The 20,265-nt window shown below is 45.6% G+C and overlaps 1 protein-coding gene across 2 annotated transcripts; it reads left to right on the top strand.

The window, feature by feature from the left end:
• The first annotated feature begins 743 nt into the window (after nucleotides 1–743).
• usp46 (ubiquitin specific peptidase 46) lies at nucleotides 744–16,850 on the top strand. Of its 2 annotated transcripts, XR_006021133.1 has the most exons (10): nucleotides 744–1,134; nucleotides 4,686–4,766; nucleotides 6,825–7,038; nucleotides 8,842–9,098; nucleotides 10,079–10,155; nucleotides 10,841–10,924; nucleotides 11,186–11,383; nucleotides 11,903–11,981; nucleotides 12,242–12,951; nucleotides 15,175–16,850. XR_006021133.1 is itself a non-coding variant. In XM_042057190.1 (9 exons), the coding sequence occupies exons 1-9, from the start codon at nucleotides 1,099–1,101 to the stop codon at nucleotides 12,341–12,343; spliced, it is 1,128 nt and encodes a 375-aa protein (XP_041913124.1). In that variant the 5' UTR covers nucleotides 744–1,098; the 3' UTR covers nucleotides 12,344–16,850. The 2 variants fall into 2 exon arrangements, 1 of the variants encoding a protein (XP_041913124.1); XM_042057190.1 differs by having other exon boundaries at nucleotides 12,242–16,850.
• The last annotated feature ends 3,415 nt before the right edge of the window (nucleotides 16,851–20,265 follow it).

Here is a 20,265-nt window from a genome sequence, read left to right as displayed (position 1 = left end):
TTCGTTGTTGATATTTGTTGGTATAGGACCCATCATGACTGTGGAGGGGGGTGAGTCCATAGACATAATATACAATGTATTACAATGTATATTATGTCTATGGGTGAGTCTTGAGGTGTCATGGCGTAATTCAACAATTCATGGCGTTGAAACACGTATGAAGGAAGTTGTCTGCTTGATAACCTCAGTGAAATGCTTTTGAAAGGCTTTTCTGTTGGTGATGTTTTTGTGAGTGGTTTGTGATTTGTTAGTGATTTTGGTTTTGACGGTAAATAGGCTTGGTTGTAGATTGGCTGCTGTGTGAAACCCCCTACCTATAGCACAAGGAATAAACACTTTAGCCCTATATCATATAGTCATAGAATGGCATTTCTATTTAATGATAAAATAATAGTATTCTTTTTACTTCAAGCTAAAAAATAAAGAAAATCCCTGATCACATCCACAACACTGTTTTCATAGTAGCCTAAGCCATCAGTAGATAATTTATCTCCATTTAACATAAAAGCTTTCTTGGTCATATCTTCAACATTAGCCTACTTTTGTACTAAGCCTTCAGTAGCCTAGATGTGGAGAACTTTAACAGTGAAGGGGAAGTGGTTTCTGTTATAAATGTTATTGGTCGCCGCTTTGACTACTTTGGTCCATTTCAGCTAGGATTGGTCCACTGGCGCTGTCTTTCAAACAGGAACTTTCCTCCAGCATCTTTTCTAGTGAGTGGGCGGGGCATGTGAGGTCCTTACGTCTAGGATGTAGGCTAATCCATTGCTAGCAACCTGCCGCTGCTAGCTGCTGATGTTTACTTTCAATACAGCCGTCATTTTTCATCAAGGACATTGTAATCGCTAGCAAAAATGAACTAACATAGCCACCAAAGACCGCTTTCTCTTTTGTTTTGTGCACGCAGCACATACCAACACATTGGTGTTGGCGAACGGCGAGGATTGCCTGGTGTTTAGCCGTGGCATTTGCATCTTTACAACTGGGATTGCAGCCTGGCCTCTTGCCCGTGCTGCGAAATTCATTTCCACCATTGTCCTTTACTTGAAATCATGTTTATTTCACAACGATGGCTGTGAGGGGGACCCTGTAAACTAAATGACTGTCAGAAATATCGCCTCCATTTGTAATATGGTGAGTAATGTGTCCTTTGAATTGTTAGCTAGCTTTCGACCCCCGGCTCCTGTTTTAGCAAAACATATGATACTGCTCATGCCGTTTGATCTCGGCTAAGTCCGCGGCTTCTGATGTTTTATCGACAGGGACGTGCATGGGGAATGGCTTTGACGTGGAGATTTAGCGATAAAACGTGAAATAGGGGACGGCCTGGTTGTGTGCTCGGCTCAAAATGCATGACCTGCGCATACTGATGTTGCATGCAACATGTAAAATCTGTAACAGAGTCTGCCTGGGAGCTAGTAAACATCTGTCGTGGTCAAGAGTCAATGGGTGATGCTCTGGGCAGGAATGCAATCATGGTGTCAAGCAGCCGATGTTTTGACAGAGCAGAAGTGGGTTAAGAAAGGGTCACCGGCCTAATGTGTGGAATAAAGGACCAACTTCTGTTATATCATATGTCTGCAGTGTTCATTTGCATTTTAAATATGACCACACTGGACCCACGTGCACATGCAGTGAACGTTCTGTGGCGTCTAGTCACGTGTCGTAGGATCAGCTGAGAATGCTACAGTAGAGTTACATATGTCCATGACGTCATATACTACGAAGCCATTCAGTAGTAGCCTTCCAAAGCCTTTCAAGCTCAATGACCTATTTGCTAGATGATCAACAACTAGTTTGAGTTAATTGTATGGACGATGACCACAGCAGTTGTCTCTGTTGGAAAACTTGAAGAAAATGAAAGCCTTGTGTCTTGTGTATCATCATTGATGTCAAAAGTAACCACTTCACTGCTGTAGAAGATGGCTGACATGTACACCACACAGGACCAATAATCTAGATGTCTTGGTTCCATCAATATTTTCAAGAATTTCCCAAATGGAGTACTGCCATCACTGATCAGAGATGTTGTGGATGTCCCTTTATGGGTGTATTGCTCGTCTGCATTGTCCATGTTTTACAAAACTGGAGACTAAATTAATTTACACAGCCTCTCAAATGTACAGAATGGGTTCCCAATGCATGGACACTGATTATATTGTGTAATAAGTCGCTGTACAAAAAGGATCCGTCTTTATCACAGATAACGACTAATTTGACATTGTGCAAATGGGCGCCCCAAGCACGCTGTCTAAGACTAGAGTGCCTGTCTCTGATCGGCTCGGCTTAATCAGAAGTATTACTGATTAATTAAACCGTTTTGTGTATGTTCCACAAACATGCTCCAGCCTAGACCACACACCCCATGTGCCAGCATTGCATAAGCCCATTCCTCAGGGGGGATTTGATGACTTTTCTCTGCACAGGTACCTGCCTGCCACCGTTGCTGCAGTGGTCAATCGGCTGGCTAGGACACGGCTGTGCGTACAGCCGGGACAGGAAATGAGGACGCTGCTTCGGAGGGTCAATTACTGGGCCATTATTATGACTCAGTGCGGTGTTAATGCAGGGGAGTTAATGAGGCCGCAACGAGAGGCTTGGGTGACTGAGTATTGACCACTCTCTCCCACACACGCACACACAGCTCTGGCACACCATGTGAGAACGTGTGTGTGTGTGTGTGTGTGTGTGTAAGGAAGGTTACCTGTCACATCAGCGTGGACTCATCTGTATGGCAAGGTTATTGCAATTTTATTTTTTTTAAAGTGCCCATGATCCTATCTGCATAAAAGGTGTTTGCCTCCTCTAGTCTCATGCAGATATTCAGAAGAGCCCTTTGGTCAGCCTCTCTCAGCCTCAGTTTGTGTCTTCATATCGGCGTTTCCCTCTTCCGAGCCCCAACAGAAGTGAGAGAATCCGAGCCAACATTCTGAGCTTCAGAGATTGCATGAAAAAAAAAAAAAAAAACTGCTGTCATTTGAGGTCCAAAGCATCTCTTAACATCTTTGATGCTTCTCTTTTAGCAGCGACATGGCTTTTGTCTGGCTCTGGGAAGTCGGCGGTTTTTGTGTACTCATAAGTGGCCCGTCGCTCCTGTCAAAAAATCTGCTGGGTATTCAGATCTCAGCAGAGCGGAGTGGTGAGGAAGAGGGAGGAGAAAAGTGTTTCCATCCGCCAGGCATTCACATAGACTGCTTCCTGCCATCAGATGAAGGCAGCCAACCGCTAAATGCACCGTACTTCATAATGGAGGAGGGATTTGTTGTCAGTCATATGTCATCCATCTGACACACAGTCAGAAGTGGTTTTGTTCCCTTCATAAAGGCAGCCGTATCGTGTTCGTCAAAATCGTTGTGATATTTGAGGCAATCAAGACCACTCTGAGAGGACTTTTAATTAGTGAAGTGCTTGTGTTCTCACATCAATGTAGTCTTTGAGAAGCCATCTCTCTCTGCTTCAGCGTAACTTTCCAGTGAGGCTGGAAAGGTTCTTTGGGTTCTGAATCAACTCTCTGACTCTTCTGATCCAAATTGGTTATTCATAAAGCTGAGGAAAAGGGCCACGTTCCACGTTCATACCCAGGACAACAATGTGTGCATCGGTGATGACCGATGCTCCATATCAGTGTAACATGAAAAAAAGTCAGGGCAACATCAAAATAAGTTTGAAGCTATTATGCTAAGGTAAAAGTTGTGGGCACCGCAAATGACTTTAGAGGGGGGTTTACCTGATGAAGTGAAAGCCATGAAATATGGCAAGGCACAGCGTGGGCTTTCTGTGGGCAGAAAAAAGTCAGTATTTATGCTGTCTTTGCATATCAGCCCTGTCACATGACTGGTGGAGGTCTTAGATAGATGATAGATAGATACTTTATTGATCCCCAAGGGGAAATTCAAGGTCTTATTGCTCGCATTCTCTTTGCTAATCTCGGGGAGTCTCACAATCTGGCAAACTCCCCTCTCCTCACTTGCCCTGTAGCTCTCTAAAAAGGCGGGCTGGCACAGAGCTGGCACCATGCCCTAGTGCCCCATTACCCCCTCCCCCCCGACCACCCACCGCACCACGCATGGCTTGTATCTGTGTCTGAGGTTTACACACGCAGGTGTCGTGGTCGAAATCGAGCCACCAATCGGGGACGTTATTGGATGTTGACGTGCTGCTGTAGTGTGTGTTGTCCGTCTGTCTCATCCAGCTCACGCCGGTGCGGTGCCTCGAGGCGACGTGCGGTGGTCGTGACTCAGGTCTGAAGAGAACAGGCTGTACGCTCATGTCTGCGTCCCCTCGTCCCACTCCTACCCCACCGCCTGGGGCTGGCTGTCTTGACTCGCCGGCTGGTTGGCGGACCGCTGACCTTGCCCAGTGTTTTTCCAGCGCTGCCCAGGGGACGTGGAAAGTCACCAAAAAGGGTTTCTCACCTGTGTGTTTGAACGGCTGCAGTTGGCATAACCGATGACGTGTGGTAGATAATTACTTGCTGGAAGAGCTGTGTGTGTGTGTGTGTGTGTGTGTGTGTGTGTGTGTGTGGTTGGTGAGAGTGGGAGAAGGCATTCTGAGGTGTTTTGATCATCTAGAGTAACACTATTACTTTCTCTCTTTTTCTCTTTCCCTCTTTCTATCTCTCTCCCTCTTTATTTATTTATTTATTTATTTCTGTCTTTCTTTCTTTCTTTCTTTCTTTCTCACAGGGCACCAATGCCTCTGCCCTGGAAAAAGACATTGGGCCAGAGCAGTTCCCCATTAATGAACACTACTTTGGATTGGTCAATGTGAGTATCTATGCAACAAATGACACACACTTCACTCATTACATAACATCAGGAGAAGTTGCATGCATGTGTTTTATATTCCTAGAGAATAAAAATGTAGCTTGTATTTGCTTTGATCTTTTTGCTTAAATCAACATCTACGCTTGATTAGATTTCATTTTAGGTCCCTTTTGTGTTGACATGAGATTATACTCGTGGGCATTGTCACTCTTTCTCCCCAGTATTTTTCCATGAAGGCTGTACTCTCATTGGTTTGGCCAGCATTTTCCTGCGAGTCGTATTTCAGATACAATGTCATATTGATTTTTTTTCCCCTCCTGCAGCTCAATTAATTGAAAAGCCTTTCGTGTTCTCATTTAGGAAGGGGATAACATTTCATCCTTGCGGTAACGATGCCTTCCAAATGTTGTTACCAAAAGGCATTCATCATCGGTGGCCTGCACACAAAATATCCAAACTCGCTGTGACAGAACAACAAGTATCGCCAAAACCTAGCACAAGGACAAATTAAAAAAAACTTTTCCGTCTTGGCCTAGAGAACTGCTCCCATTCACGCTGAGTCAGTAAGACTCAACCCCAATATGAAGCAAAAAAGAAACAAGTTGAACAGGAAGGAGAGACAAGACAGCAAGGAGAAAATGGTTCCCTTTTTCTCGCCTTGTGCTTCTTTGAAGGGAGCCATATTGTCAAGAGCAGTGTATCTAGAATGGGTATCATGCCCACGATCTGGTTGTGTTGCGAGAGAAAGGGGCACTCTGGGAGGAAGGAGAGGCAGCCAAGTCTCCGTTAGTTATCAAAAGGCTCCGATGCTTCAGTGTCTCTGATGTTTTTGCGGAGTGGCTGTAGGTGTTGTTTTTGGAGATGAATATCCATAATATGTTTTTTGTTTTGCTGTATTGTTTTTGGCCTGGTGACACAGCAGAGGGCTCTTTCTCTCTCTCTCTCTCTCTCTCTCTCTCTCTTTCTCTGTTCTCTCTGTTGCGGCTTTTGCTGGGCCTACAGTGTGGTTCCCGTGAAGAAAGCACACAAAAACATGGGTGTCCCTTTCAGAATGCAGGGGTCAGAAACGGGTCGCCCGGAACCACAACAAAACTGCTGTCTCCATGGCAATTCGCTGTCGGTGTTCCTCTCAGGTCCAGCACTTGTTGTGAAACAGGTTGTGTGTGTGTGTGTGTGTGTGTGTGTGTGTGTGTGTGTGTGTGTGTGTGTGTGTGTGTGTGTGTGTGTGTGTGTGTGTGTGTGTTATCCATTCATGCCCATATTTTTTAATCAGTCAGGTGCAGATATGGGGGCTCCAAAACGAATGAGTCATCCCAGTGTTTTGATGCCTCTTTCCACCACACCATCTAGCGTTTTTATGCATGTAGAGTAAACATTCTCTCTCTCTCTCTCTCTCTCTCTCTCTCTCTCTCTCTCTCTCTCTCTCTCTCTCTCTCTCTCTCTCTCTCTCTCTCTCTCTCCCTCTCTCCCTCTCTCTCTCTCTCTCTCTCTCACACACACTCCCTCTCCCCTGATGAGAGTGCTCATCCAAGCAGAACCGTTTTTTTGGCTTGGCCTGGCTTCTCGGCTGGGGCGTAGCCAGGAGTGCCAGAAGGGGTCGGCGCTATCGGGCTGAGTTGTAGCGGTGTTAATGGCCGTCGGATTCCACCTGTCTGTGTTGTTAACGGGAACCAGCCGCCATGGGTGGCCTCTGTCGCTGGCTCCTCACCGTCGTGGCGTTTCCCCCTCGCCGTGTTTACCGGGGGAAAGGCATGCCCGGAGCCCTGCTAATCCAGAATGAAAGATGCACGTTTGCGCTCTGTCAAACACACTTGGCCTCACACTTTCCTTCTCTCTCTCCCTTCTCTTGTTTTCTTCATTCACTCTCTCTCTCTCTCTCTCTCTCTCTCTCTCTCTCTCTCTCCTCTCTCTCTCTCTCTCTCTCTCTCCCTCCCACTCTCCAAATTCCCTCACCCATCTAACCTTTCTTTCTCTTTTCTTTTGTTTTTGTTTCTCTCTCTCTCTCTCTCTCTCTCTCTCTCTCTCCCTCCCTCTCTCTCTCTGCTCTCCCTCTCTCAGTTTGGGAACACGTGTTACTGTAACTCGGTGCTGCAGGCGCTGTACTTCTGCCGGCCGTTCCGGGAGAACGTGCTGGCGTACAAGGCCCAGCAGAAGAAGAAGGAGAACCTGCTCACCTGTCTGGCCGACCTCTTCCACAGCATCGCCACGCAGAAGAAGAAGGTGGGCGTCATCCCGCCCAAGAAGTTCATCTCGCGCCTGCGCAAGGAAAATGGTGAGAGGGCCGGGCACGACCACACACACACACACACACACAAACACACTCTCAATACACACACACACAAACACACTCTCAATGCACACACGCCCTCACACACACGCCCTCACACACACACACACACACACACACTCTCAATACAGACACACACACACACACACACACACACACACACCCTCTCTCTCAACACACACACACACACACACACACACACACACACACTCACTCACTCACACACTCTCACTCACTCACTCACTCACTCACTCACTCACTCTCAACACACCACACACACACACACACACACACACACACACACACACACACACACACACACAAACACACACATACTTACTGGTCCTAGACCTGCTTATGGAGGGCTAACGGCAGGGTCAGATGCCAGGTTGCCTGCTGTGCTGCTTATGAGCCCAATTGAATGGGTTTTTGGTAGTTGTGTTGTTGGCTAAACACAGATTCAGGTGTGCTTCACTGAGTACATGTTACTGATGGAGATGAAGAGTCCTGAGAGAAAAAGTAAAGAAAGAGAGAGAGGGAGAGAGGATGAAGACACCGAGTGAGTGATATGAGCAAGGTTTAGAGAGAGAGAGAGAGAGAGAGAGAGAGAAATAAAGAGAGAAATAAAGAGAGAATAAGAAACAGGGAGGGAGGGAGGGAGAGAGAGAGAGACTGGAGCAGGAGAGAAGAGGGGAAGAGTGAAGGAGGGGGAAGGGTTGCTCTCTCAGATAGCCAGCGCTGCTATTGGGGGATAGAGAGAGATTGTTCTGCTGTCTGATCCTGAGCTTCTCTCCAGATGAATTAACAATGCCATGCTCTGTCAAAGCTGGGGTAAGGTCAGCTGACAGATCCCCCCCCACCACACACACACACAAGTACACCCACACACACACACACACACACACACACACACACACACACACACACACACACACACACACACACACACACATACACACTTGGTGGATATTGTCTCTGCGTCTTTTGTGTGTGGGTGTGTGTGTACTTTTCTATGCATGTCTGTGTGCTCACCTGTGCCTATATCTCTGTGCTGGCTTGGCTGCTGACCACAGGTATGTGTGAGTCTGAGGCTGCAGCTACACTACATCGAATCAATTTCAACACGGATTTTCGGATCAAATCCAATCCGTGTCCAAAAACACTGTGTCAGTTTGGGAAGCCTTCAAAACCTCCGTTAAAATGCGTAATTCTGATTGCTCCACTTTGGAGACGCTGATACGATGGTTTAATGTGGAAGGGAGGACGAATCAGGGCGGAACAAGACCCCTCCGCTGCGCATCGGGGTCCGGTTCGCCCTGTTGGGACTTATTTTCCCAATAATGACCGGCGTTCTATACATTATCCCTTACGTATTATTGTACTGTAATGTATTACTGTCTGTAGATTCAACCCCTTCCTTCCAAACATATACAGCTTACATACTGTAACATACACACATACTTCCACTCACTCATTCACTGTCTTTCACACAGACATGCACACACATGGATACATACTGTATGTCTCAGTCTGTAGGTATCTTTGGTGTGTGCGCATAAATATTTCTGCATTTCCCCAAATTGCTTTTTCCCATCTACACACACACACACATATATATAATCGAATCAAAGGGGTGAATATACACACACACACACACACACGCACACACACACACACACACACACACACACACACACACATTGTGTGTGTGGTAGGTTGCATACCTGGAACTTCCCTGAAACTGTAACACTCTCTCTTTGTGTGTGTGTCCGTGTGTCCGTGCTGCAGACCTGTTTGATAACTACATGCAGCAGGACGCGCATGAGTTCCTGAACTACCTGCTGAACACCGTGGCCGACATCCTGCAGGAGGAGAAGAAACAGGAGAAGCAGAACGGACGCCTGAAGAACAACGGCACGACCGCCATCACCGGCGACAACACCGTCAACGCGGCCGACGCCGACAACAAGGCCGAGCCCACGTGGGTGCATGACATCTTCCAGGGCACACTGACCAACGAGACGCGCTGCCTCAACTGCGAGACGGTGAGACCCAGGGGTGTGTGTTTGGGGATGGAATAGAAGTGTGTGTGTTTGTGTGTGTGTGTGTGTGTGTGTGTGTGTGTGTGTGTGTGTGTGTGTGTGTGTGTGTGTGTGTGTGTGTGCGTGTGTGCATGTGTGCGTGCGCACATATGTGTTTGTGTGTGCACATTTATGGGTCTGTGTTTGTGTGCATGGTTGTTGTGTGTGTGTGTGTGTTTGTTTGTGTGTGTGCGTGCGCACATATGTGTTTGTGTGTGCACATTTATGGGTCTGCGTTTGTGTGTGTGTGTGTGTGTGTGTGTGTGTGTGTGTGTGTGTGTGTGTGTGTGTGTGTGTGTGTCGTCTTGTCTGTGTAAGTGTGTTCTCTTGCTGGAAGCCCTGTTTGCATAACTCACACTGGAGCCTTTTCCCATGTCACCTCACCAGAACTACTCCATGACTTTTATTTTTCTCCTTTTCTTCTCTTACATACCCCCCCCCCCCCCCCCCCTGTTTTGTCTGACTCTGATGGTGTAGGTGTCAGTTCCAGCAGTGCCATTTGATGTCCAGTAATACCAGAATTAAATACCTGAGGGGACTGGATTAGTTTGTCCTGAAAAACAACCCGTGTCTGTGTGTGTGTTCACTTGCGGGAAGCCATGTCTGCGTCACTCTGTCTGGAGCTTTTGTCCTCTCTGTGGCCGTTCTCAGATGACCCCCACCTACACACACTGATTCATAGACACATAGAGAAATGATCACACACACGGCCAAACACACACTCAACACCCTCTTAAGAGCTACACCCCTATCAGCATATCAAAGACGAGTGTGTGTCTCGAGTCTCGTGTGTGTGTGTGCGCGTTTGTGTGTGTGTTGATGTATTCATAAATTCAGTCTGAAAAGACTGAGAAGCAGGTGCAACCATGAGTGGAACCTCACCCCTCCCAACAGGTCACACACACACACACACTCACCTGTGCATTCTTTTTATTGTTCTACAGGTCAGCAGCAAGGATGAGGACTTCCTTGATCTGTCTGTGGACGTGGAGCAGAACACGTCAATAACACACTGCCTCAGGTACACACACACACACACACACACACCACTCACCACACACACACACACACCACTCACCACACACACACACATAAAGTGTGTGTAAGGGATTACGGCTGTCAAGGTGTCCTGTTATACGGAATTAATGGACGAGGGGGGAGGCAAATTACTAGTTTTCTCCACCCGAAAACTATCCATTAATTCTGTATAACAGGACACCTCGAAGGCCATTATCCCGCTTATCATCTGGTTGCCACTATTGGCAATAGTCATGCCTTTATAGCACGCAAAGGAAACAAGCAGTTCCGTTTAAAAAGAAGCCGACTTGTTCAGTTTGTTCTACATCTTTCTTTGGCCTTAACAGAGATAGCATGTACAGTTGTCTTGTTTACAGTTGATTCCATTGTTGTGAAGCCTGCTTCCAGGCACAACTGTCGTCCTACTATGGTTGTTATAGTTACCATTCATAAGCATTGACAAAGATCCTTGATTACTAGCTCCGCTTTAACCCTCTCTGGCATTGATGTGGAACGGTGAGAACTTTTTTTACCAGAGCTACTTCATTACCGTTATTCAGAATTAAGCCAATCCCTCCAGGTTATATATATATATATATATATATATATATATATATATATATATATATATATATATACTGTTTTAAAGTGTTTCTGATTTGCACTCTTTTTACCGTGTCTCCCTGCAGGGACTTCAGTAATACAGAGACTCTGTGCAGTGAGTATAAATACTACTGTGAAACATGCTGCAGCAAACAGGAGGCCCAGAAAAGGTTAGTGTGTGTGTGTGTGTGTGTGTGTGTGTGTGTGTGTGTGTGTGTGTGTGTGTGTGTGTGTGCGCGTGTGTGTGTCTGTCTGTGCACAGTGTTTCCCAAAGATCTGAAATACACATGTAGTGGTACCCGACAATCTTAGGGGGTTCTGGGGGGCATGCCAAGGCAGTGACTGAAGAAGACTAGGGATTGTGTCGTCCTAAACACATTTTCTTTTAAAAATGTACCTGTGTGTGTGTGTGTGTGTGTGTGTGTGTTTAGGATGCGGGTGAAGAAGCTGCCCATGATCCTGGCCCTGCACCTGAAGCGCTTTAAGTACATGGAGCAGCTGCACCGCTACACCAAGCTGTCCTACCGCGTGGTCTTCCCCCTGGAGCTGCGCCTCTTCAACACCTCCGGTGACGCCATCAACCTCGACCGCATGTACGACCTGGTGGCCGTGGTGGTCCATTGCGGCAGGTAGACACACACACACACACACACACACACACACACACACACACACACACACACACACACACACACACACACACACACACACACACACACACAGTCACATGCTCATATAGGCCTACTCTCAAACAACTGCACAGACATAAATAAGCATACATACATATACATACACACACACACAGAGAGAGAGAGAGCTACAGTATACATATGCATCGGCAGTCATATAGAAAACATGTACATGTGTATAAGAACAAACACCATTAGAGAAATATTCCTTGGCTCCAATACCACTGGCTCCATTAGTTGTGTTTTATTGCCTCTGAGGTTTACACTCCTCTTCGTCTGGTCCTCTGACACCGCAGTCATGTGCCCTCAGGCTATCGGGTGCTGCACACACACTAAGTGTCCACTGTGTGGTCGGTTTGTCCTTGTGCTTCTGGTAAACAACTGGTAGGGTTTTTGTATTCACATTTAATGAAAAACTGTGTGTGTGTGTGTGTGTGCGTGCGTGTGTGTGACTGTCAGTGGGCCGAACAGAGGACATTACATCACCATAGTGAAGAGCCACGGCTTCTGGCTGCTGTTTGATGACGACATAGTGGAGGTGCGTACCCCACATCAAATGTGTTTGTGTCTGCCTGAGTGTGCATGAATCATCCCTATTTAGCTCATTCTTAACCAATGACCACTTGATCTCTCTGTTTTGCTCTCGTTCTCTGTCTCTGTCTCTCTCTCTCTCTCTCTCTCTCTCTCTCTCTCTCTCTCTCTCTCTCTTTATTTCTTTGTCTTTCTCTCACTATCACTTTTGTGTCTTTACATGTCTCTCACTCTCTCTCTCTGGCTTTGTTTCCTTTCATGTTGCAGAAAATCGATGCACAGGCCATCGAGGAATTCTACGGCTTGACTTCTGACATTTCCAAGAATTCCGAGTCTGGATATATTCTCTTCTACCAGTCCAGGGAATAACAAACAAAAGAGGAAGAAAGGAAGACAGAGAGAGAGATAGAGAGAGCGAGAGATAGAGAGATAGAGAGAGCGAGAGAGAGAGAGCACACAGAGGGAGGGAGGGGAAAGGAACATAAACAAGTTGACTTGGAACCCCTTAAACCTAACCCCCAAACGCTGCCCCCCCCCATACACACACACACACACACACACACACACACACACACACACACACACACACACACACACACACACACACACACACACTCCTCTCCTCAGTGCCTCTCCCCCCAAAAAACTGTGTGCCAGTAACCCAGCCATTTCTTCCCTCTCAGTCTGCCAACACTACATTTCACTCTTTCTTTCTCTTAGAAACTGCATTTCACCTGCATTTGAATGGCACTTTAGAACAAATATCAAAAGACAAAGAAAGGGATTTGGGTGTGGAGAAAACTGACAACTGAAGCTCCCACTATTCAGCTATCTATGAGGAGGGACTCTGACTGCCCAGTGCCCAAATATGGACATCTCTCTCACCGGTACCGGGGGTGTGGTCTCGTTGCTTGGGCCTCTCTTCCACAGTAGAGGAAACTTAGCAAGAAATCTCAATTTCTATATTTATGTATAGTGTGTGTACGTGTGTGCCTGATGAGCAGAGTTCATGTGCATTTCCATGTGAATCAAATGAACTCTGATACTAATTGGCAAGGTGCCTGGCCTTTGTTCTGTCTCAGTGTGTGTGTGTTTATGTGTGTGAGTGAGTGTGTTTGAAGTGATGTTAAGCAGAGCGGTGCTGATCCCTTCCCAGAGGCTTTGTGTGTGTATGTCTGTGTGTGTGTGTGTGTGTGTGTTTGATTTCTCGTTGACTATATAGAAGGGACTTGAAAGTACTGTCAAAGGCCTAGTGTTTAACATATCAATAACTGTTTCTCTGTCTGGAAAGGGGACAGTGAAAACCAGACTTTGTGGTAAAATAGGTATTGTGTGTGTGTGTGTGTGTATGTGTCTGTGTGTTTGTGTGTGTGTAAGCACACAGAAGCCTGTACCAGTATGCAAGATGGTGTCCTGCAGGACCTTGCACATATTTGTGTGCTAAATGCACAGGTGTCGTCACGTGGAGCTGAGCTTATATTGCAAAGTGCTGAAGTCTGGGAGCTTGTTTTGATAGGCGTCGGCCGTGCTCGGAGAGTCTCTTAATGGCTCCTGTGTCGAGTTGGCCGTGTTCTGGCTCGTCATGTCACACCATCACGTCACACCATCACAGGGTGGAATTTGCCATAGGAACAGTGGAGGAGTTGAAGCTGCAGGTGATGGATGTGATGGATGGATACAGTGGAGTTGAATGGAGTTGGTGTTGAACTGGGAAAACACCGTATCTTTACCCAGTGGATTTTGTCGTCTTGCTCAGAAAAGCACATGACTGTTTCTGCGCTCTGATATTTGAATAGCTGCATGTTTGTAGATCTCTTTGTTATGCCATCTCAATAGATGAGACCTTGCAGCTTTTGCAACCATCCAGCCGCCCCTAAGTGTTTACACTGGGGAATTCAAGGTTTTTTTTTCCCCTTCTGAATGCCATAGAGACGCACAGATCTGTTGAAGGAGAGCAGCCTTGGATCCCTTCTGTACAGAAGATTGGTACAGGTTTGTGTGACTCCAATGAACTTCTAGCAAAGTTTTTGAGAGAGAGAGAGAAGAGAGGTAGAGAGAGGGAGAGCGAGAGTAAGGGAGTATGGAGGGAAGGAAAGGAGGGAAGGAGAAAGAGGGAGATAGCAAGGCCAGCCTGTCACTCAGCAGTGATGACAAAAGAGGCTCTAATGTAATCTCGTCTTTTTCTAACCGAGCTGTTGTGGTCCACAGTCGTCTCGCATCCTTTCTCCAGCTTGCTTTGTTAAATTGCTTGTTTCATTCCAGATACTGGCACTATTTGTCTCTGTGACCATGTGTTTCCTGTCTAGCCATAGGGCCCCTCACTTTGACAAGAAATGAAGAAACAGTCGGCTTTCTTTGGCTGAGCAGCTGTATCAAACACTGATGTATCGTCTGCGGCGTTGCAGTGCCGTGGCGGCGAGTTTTACAGCTGCTCCTGCTTTGTTATTGGCTTAGGTGTTGACTGCAGTCTTCTGGGTCTGGTTCTGGGGAAATATCTGTCCTTCCTCTGCAGTGTGTGACGCATTGAAGTCTCTGGCTGTGTGGAGTTCACTGATATATTATTATTGTGTTGTTGTGATGTGGGGTGTGCCCCCACCCTCCCATTGCAACTGTTTGTTAACATGACACATCTCCTAAGATCTCATTTAATGATTTGCCCTAATTATAGGTAGCAGGATTGCCGTGTGAGTGTTTAAGTTTGTTTGTGTGTGTGTGTGTGTGTGTGTGAGAGAGAGAGAGAGAGTGTGTGGATTATGTTTGTGTATATAACCCCTTCATGGTGTCGTGTCAACACCACACATGGACACATCTTAACTCCAGACAGAAGCATCGTTAAAAGCCTTAGTTCCATTCAGGCTTGCCTTTTCTAGTCCTCGACAGATTTGTCCCCCAGCAGAGAGGCAGGTGCCTGGGCAGAGATTAGGAGGGGGGTGGGGGTAAAGGTGAGCTCTTATCACACAACTTCCCAGCAGTGGACATCCATTGATTCTGCTTCTCATTCTCCAGTACTGAGCTCCGCTTAGAGAGGGTTACATCACTCTCTGACAGAGAGAGAGAGACAGAGACGATGTGTGTGTTTGTGTGTTTAGAAGTGTTACTTAAGTCTGCAGACATGCTGAAGGCATTCCATGCCTGCAGTGGTGAAAGTATGACCAGTATGTAAACTTACGTGAATGCATTTAATCTTTAACAATGAAAAGGTGTGTGTGTGTGCGTGTGTGTGCGTGTGCAAGTGTGTGTGTGTGTGCGCGCAAGTGTGTGTGTGTGTGTGTGCGAGTGTGTGTGTGTGTGTGTGTATGCGAGTGTGTGTGTGTGTGTTTGTGTGTGGTAGAAAGGGGAATGGAGGTTCAACTCCATATCATGGTGCAATAAAGTAACAGTGATCATACCACATATTGGTATGAACATTTTTTCGAGTGATTAGATTAAAATCACATTTTGTGATGATGCTAACCTTCTGGTTAGTTAATGTAGTACTCACAAAAAAAAAACCTACACCCATTGTTGTGTAGTTTCCCTTGTTGCGTTGTCTTTGTTTGATGTGCTTTATGTCATCTTACTTGAAACCATTCCCTATGGGAAACCTTGACATATGTTACTGCCAGCAACTAAATTCAGCTATTCTCACCGTGTAAGGTTTATTTCATAGGTAATCATTTTGTGCATTGGAGATGAAAATGGGGTAACATTAGTGTTTGGAATGGTTGGTTCACAAGTCCCGTAATGTCACCCTGACTCACTGTGATGCTGGCATAACTGATGATACCTCCCCCCTTTCATTTGACCTTTTTACCTAGTTATCTATGCTTGAGCAATTATTAGTGTGTCTGCGTGTGCGTGTGTGTTCACCTGTGTGTTCACCTGTGTGTATGTAAAGAGTGGGTACAAAAGCAAATGTAGCTTCTGCTCGGTACCCATGCGATCGTGTATCCTGAGTTGTCCCTCTGCAACTTGAAGTGGAACCACATTCTTATAAAGATGTGCCAAAACTGGAATATAATAACAACACTTACACAAGTGAGTACTGTGTGCACATGGACAAGAACAGCTACCACAACTGGAATAGTGGAGAGACTCACATGCAAACTCTTCTAGAAGAATTCCATGATGAACACTATGTTACCTGCTAACATACCTTTGTACATAGGTACAACGTAGAAATATCTGCTAGGACTTTGAAATCGATATCTATATTTTTGAAGAAAAAAAAAGTGAAGGTTATACAAAAAAGATCTATTGTGAAGATGGAAGAAATGATCAAATAAATGCAATGCTCACTAGAAGTTTTCAACCTGGTTGGTCAGTCCCATTTCTGTATCAGTTCCACATATGAGTGAAACTTTTTTTTTTTGTCTGGTCTCGGAAAAGACAGCTGTGAATTCAATGGCTTTGTCTGTCAAAACACAACCCCCTACCCAACCCCACCCCACCCCAACACACACACACACACACACACACACACATACGTACATACATAATTGTTGCATCATCAAGGTCTTACCATGATTATCTTTGTTATATTTTTGTAAATATTCCATTTTTAAAATGTGCATACAGACCAATGTACGAAAGAAGTTCTGTTAATCACACATTGTGTGTAAGTTTGTGCTTATGTTGGTCCCCATTGAGATTTTTTATTTTTAAGTCTGTGGTCTGACTTTGTTCACCATAGGCGAGTGCGCGTGCGCGTGTGTGTGCGTGTGTGCGTGCGTGCGTGCGTGTTCTTCTAGGTGGGTGGTTAAGGGGCTGACACTAGTGGAACTGTAAGTGCACTTTTCTAGCGCAGAATTAAAATGCTTTAATAAGAGCTGTGGAGTAACTGAGATTTGAGTGTTTTTTTTCCCCTCTGGTTTCTCAATAAACATAAGAAATCAGGCTTGAGTGTTCTACATTATTTATATGTACATACACACCTGTGTGTCTGTGTCTGTTATTTGCAACTGGCTTGCAGGCTTCAGGCTAACCACACTGGCTACCAGAATATCACAGAATCACACTTCATACTGACCACTAACCAGGTACCAGGAACCTCACAGAGTACCACACTTCATTGGAACTACACTGTACCGCAGTGGTACCGTATTTTGTCCGTACCGTACAGAGTAACAGACAAACACAGAGGACTGCACTTAACACTGACCAGGCCCCAGAACATCGCAGAGCATCAACCTTTACCCTATCCTGTCCGCACTGGCACCAGGGCCCAGTTGTTCAGAAAGTTTAATCTGTATAAGAATGATCCGGATTTGGAAATCCAGGATCAGGTAATCCATGTTTCTTTTATGCCTGTTTTTCAAAGCAATTGAGGATTGGATCAACCTGATCCAGATACAACCTTTTCAGGATTACGAAATCCAGATTACCTATGTTTCTAAATGGAACTATATCACAATCTGGCCTCGTGGCTGTGTAAAGAACAACAGTTTGAATAGGTGGCCTGAGGTAGCTTTGACTGTGTTGTCTAAACACCACAGTAAAACAATACAAACATCCCCTTCCATTATTATCAGACCCCTCATCTTATCCACGACAAACACATAAGTACAAACAATCATTTTGTGCCTGAAATCCACCCTACTGTTGGGATCAGGGTAATCCTATTTTTTTGGATCAAATGTATCCCAAACCAACTCAAAAGTTTTTAACAACACAAAGTGAAGGTTTTATCCGGATCAAAACCAAGATGAAGATTACGTGATCCAATCCGATTTCAGGATCTTTTTTTTCCCTTTGAACAACCCATTTTCAAGATTTGACCCAATCCAATAGCCGAAATCCGATCAGATTTATTTTGAACAACTGGGCCCAGAACATCATAAAATAAAATACACAACTCATTATCATTAATGTGTTTCTCTGACATGCACTTCGAATGATTAGATGTCATGAAATTCTCATTATGCTGAGCAATACCGAAGCTAATTTTTCCTAATTTTTGGTTTGTCTATTCGACAGACACTTCAAGTCAACTGACACATTGCAACACTGTAGCGAAAAGGAAGCTCTATGATCTAAGACGCCAAAACAACCCCAGGCAAGGGGAACTGATGTAAATGGCAACATCTTTGTTATATCACAACAATCTGTTGTGGAACCGTCACAACAATAAACTGTGTCCCGAGGGTAGTGAACTTTGATTAAAGCACCTTCATCACAACCACTGTGTGTGCGTGTGTGTATGTACCTACCTCTATGAGGTAAGCCACTTGAGGCAGGAAGCATTGTGTTAACTAATTTCACTCTTCTGACGTCACCCTGCTAGCCCACACACCTGATTTACTCTCTTGAGCAAGGAGATTAGGTAATCCCATCCCTCTTCACTTTCACAACAAAGTCATATTGTGTGTGTGTGTGTGTGTGTGTGTGGCAGGGAAGGTCATTAATGTAAACCCCATGAGCCTGTGGATAGACTCAGAACTTTCACAGAAATCTCTACGGTGTGTTTGCGGCTAGTCGTGTTTGTGTCTCTGTGTGTGTGTGTGTGTGTGTGTATAAAAGTGAGTGTACATGAAGGCCATGACCCTGAAACACACCTCTCCCAGGAAAAAAGCTCCCCCGCAGGGAGCAGCGTTTACTCTGAGCTCCAGGGGGGCAGAGATCCCCTTGTGGGACAACATCTGTCATTTACTGAGCACTGAGCTCCCCTGAAGCGTTTCATCAATATATCATCCCCACTTCGTCAGACTCTTTTCTATGACCATCACCCTCCTCAAAGGCCACTCAAGGACATGGGACTTCTCTCCATTCTCCCCACAGTATACATCTCCCACCCTCTCAATCACCACACTCATTGTCAAGTGGACTAAGACCTCACCTTACCTCTGGTCACTCACATTGCATTCTGCAATCTGTCCACCAAGGTGCCATGTGAAAGCATATAGTCTTGAGCTAGAGGGATTGGTCGGTACCATCTGAGATGAAATGAAAAACAAAATGAATTTTAAACCTGGTGTTATCCAATGTTAAGGTTTCTATACTGTAAAGGTATGCAAATTTGCATATTTTAGTAGATAATGACTCATTTAAGTATTTATAGTACATAAAATTACCAAAAACCTCCAATACAAGAAAATATCATTCAACTTAATGTAAATAATCAGCTGTGGACATTTTGTGGGGATATCTATTAGTAAAGATGTTTAGCCTATTCACCTCTAATACCTCCTGCTGAACGTCAGCAAGACCAAGGAGATTGTTGTTGACTTCCGGAGAGGTCACACCCAACACCTGCCACTGACCATCGACGGTGCTGTGGTGGAGAGAGTGAGCAGCACCAAATTCCTGGGGGTGCACATCAGTGAAGACCTCTCCTGGACCACCAACACTGCATCACTGGCGAAGAAAGCTCAGCGCTGCCTCTACTTCCTGCGGAAACTCAGGCGAGCAAGTGCTCCACCAGCCATCATGACCACATTCTACCGAGGCACCATTGAGAGCATCCTCTCCAGCTGTATCGCTGTATGGGGCGGAAGCTGCACTGAATACAACAGGAAAGCCCTGCAGCGCATAGTGAACACAGCTGGAAGTATTCTTGGTGCTTCACTCCCCTCCCTGAAGGACATTTACACCACCCACCTCCTGATCTACTGCCCTCTGGGAAGAGGTACAGAAGCCTGCGCTCCCGCACCACCAGACTCACCAACAGCTTTATACACCAGGCTGTTAGGATGCTGAACTCTCTCCCCCCTCCACCCTCAGCTACATAACATCCTGGACTTTGGACCCACAATGACTGCCTTGCACTACTCCACTTGCACTACTCCACTTGTACACTATTGCACACTTTGCAACTTGTTTGTTGTTGTCCTGTTGTCCTGAAAATACAACACTTCTGCTGCTCTTACATAACTTGCACCACTATGCCACTTGCTTACTTAGGTCAAACAGAACTACCTCCACCTGACTTTGCACTATTATATTGACTGTCTATATGCACAATTGCACAATTTCAACCCAATTTTGCTCTTATTTCTGTGGACTTGTAAAATATGTCTTGTCTTCACCGTGGGATAGTGAGAAACGTAATTTCGATCTCTTTGTATGTCTGGGCATGTGAAGAAATTGACAATAAAGCAGACTTTGACTTTGACTTTGACATATCCTCGAACCTAAGCATATAATAGCTACTACCAATGCAATGCTATCGCTTACTTTCTAACTCTAGGGTAGTACACGCTGGCAAAAATCACTATGAGACTTATTCCCCTCGAATGCCGATTGACCAAAACTATGGGATCTGGTTCAAGGACTAATATTCAAGGGCTCTGCATGTGTATGATTGCATGAGTGAT

This window comes from Alosa sapidissima, chromosome 12 (genome assembly GCF_018492685.1).
Source record: "Alosa sapidissima isolate fAloSap1 chromosome 12, fAloSap1.pri, whole genome shotgun sequence".
Lineage (NCBI taxonomy): Eukaryota > Metazoa > Chordata > Actinopteri > Clupeiformes > Clupeidae > Alosa > Alosa sapidissima.
The sequence above is the reverse complement of the archived record's forward strand: the minus strand, read 5'-3'. Positions and strand labels throughout refer to the sequence as shown.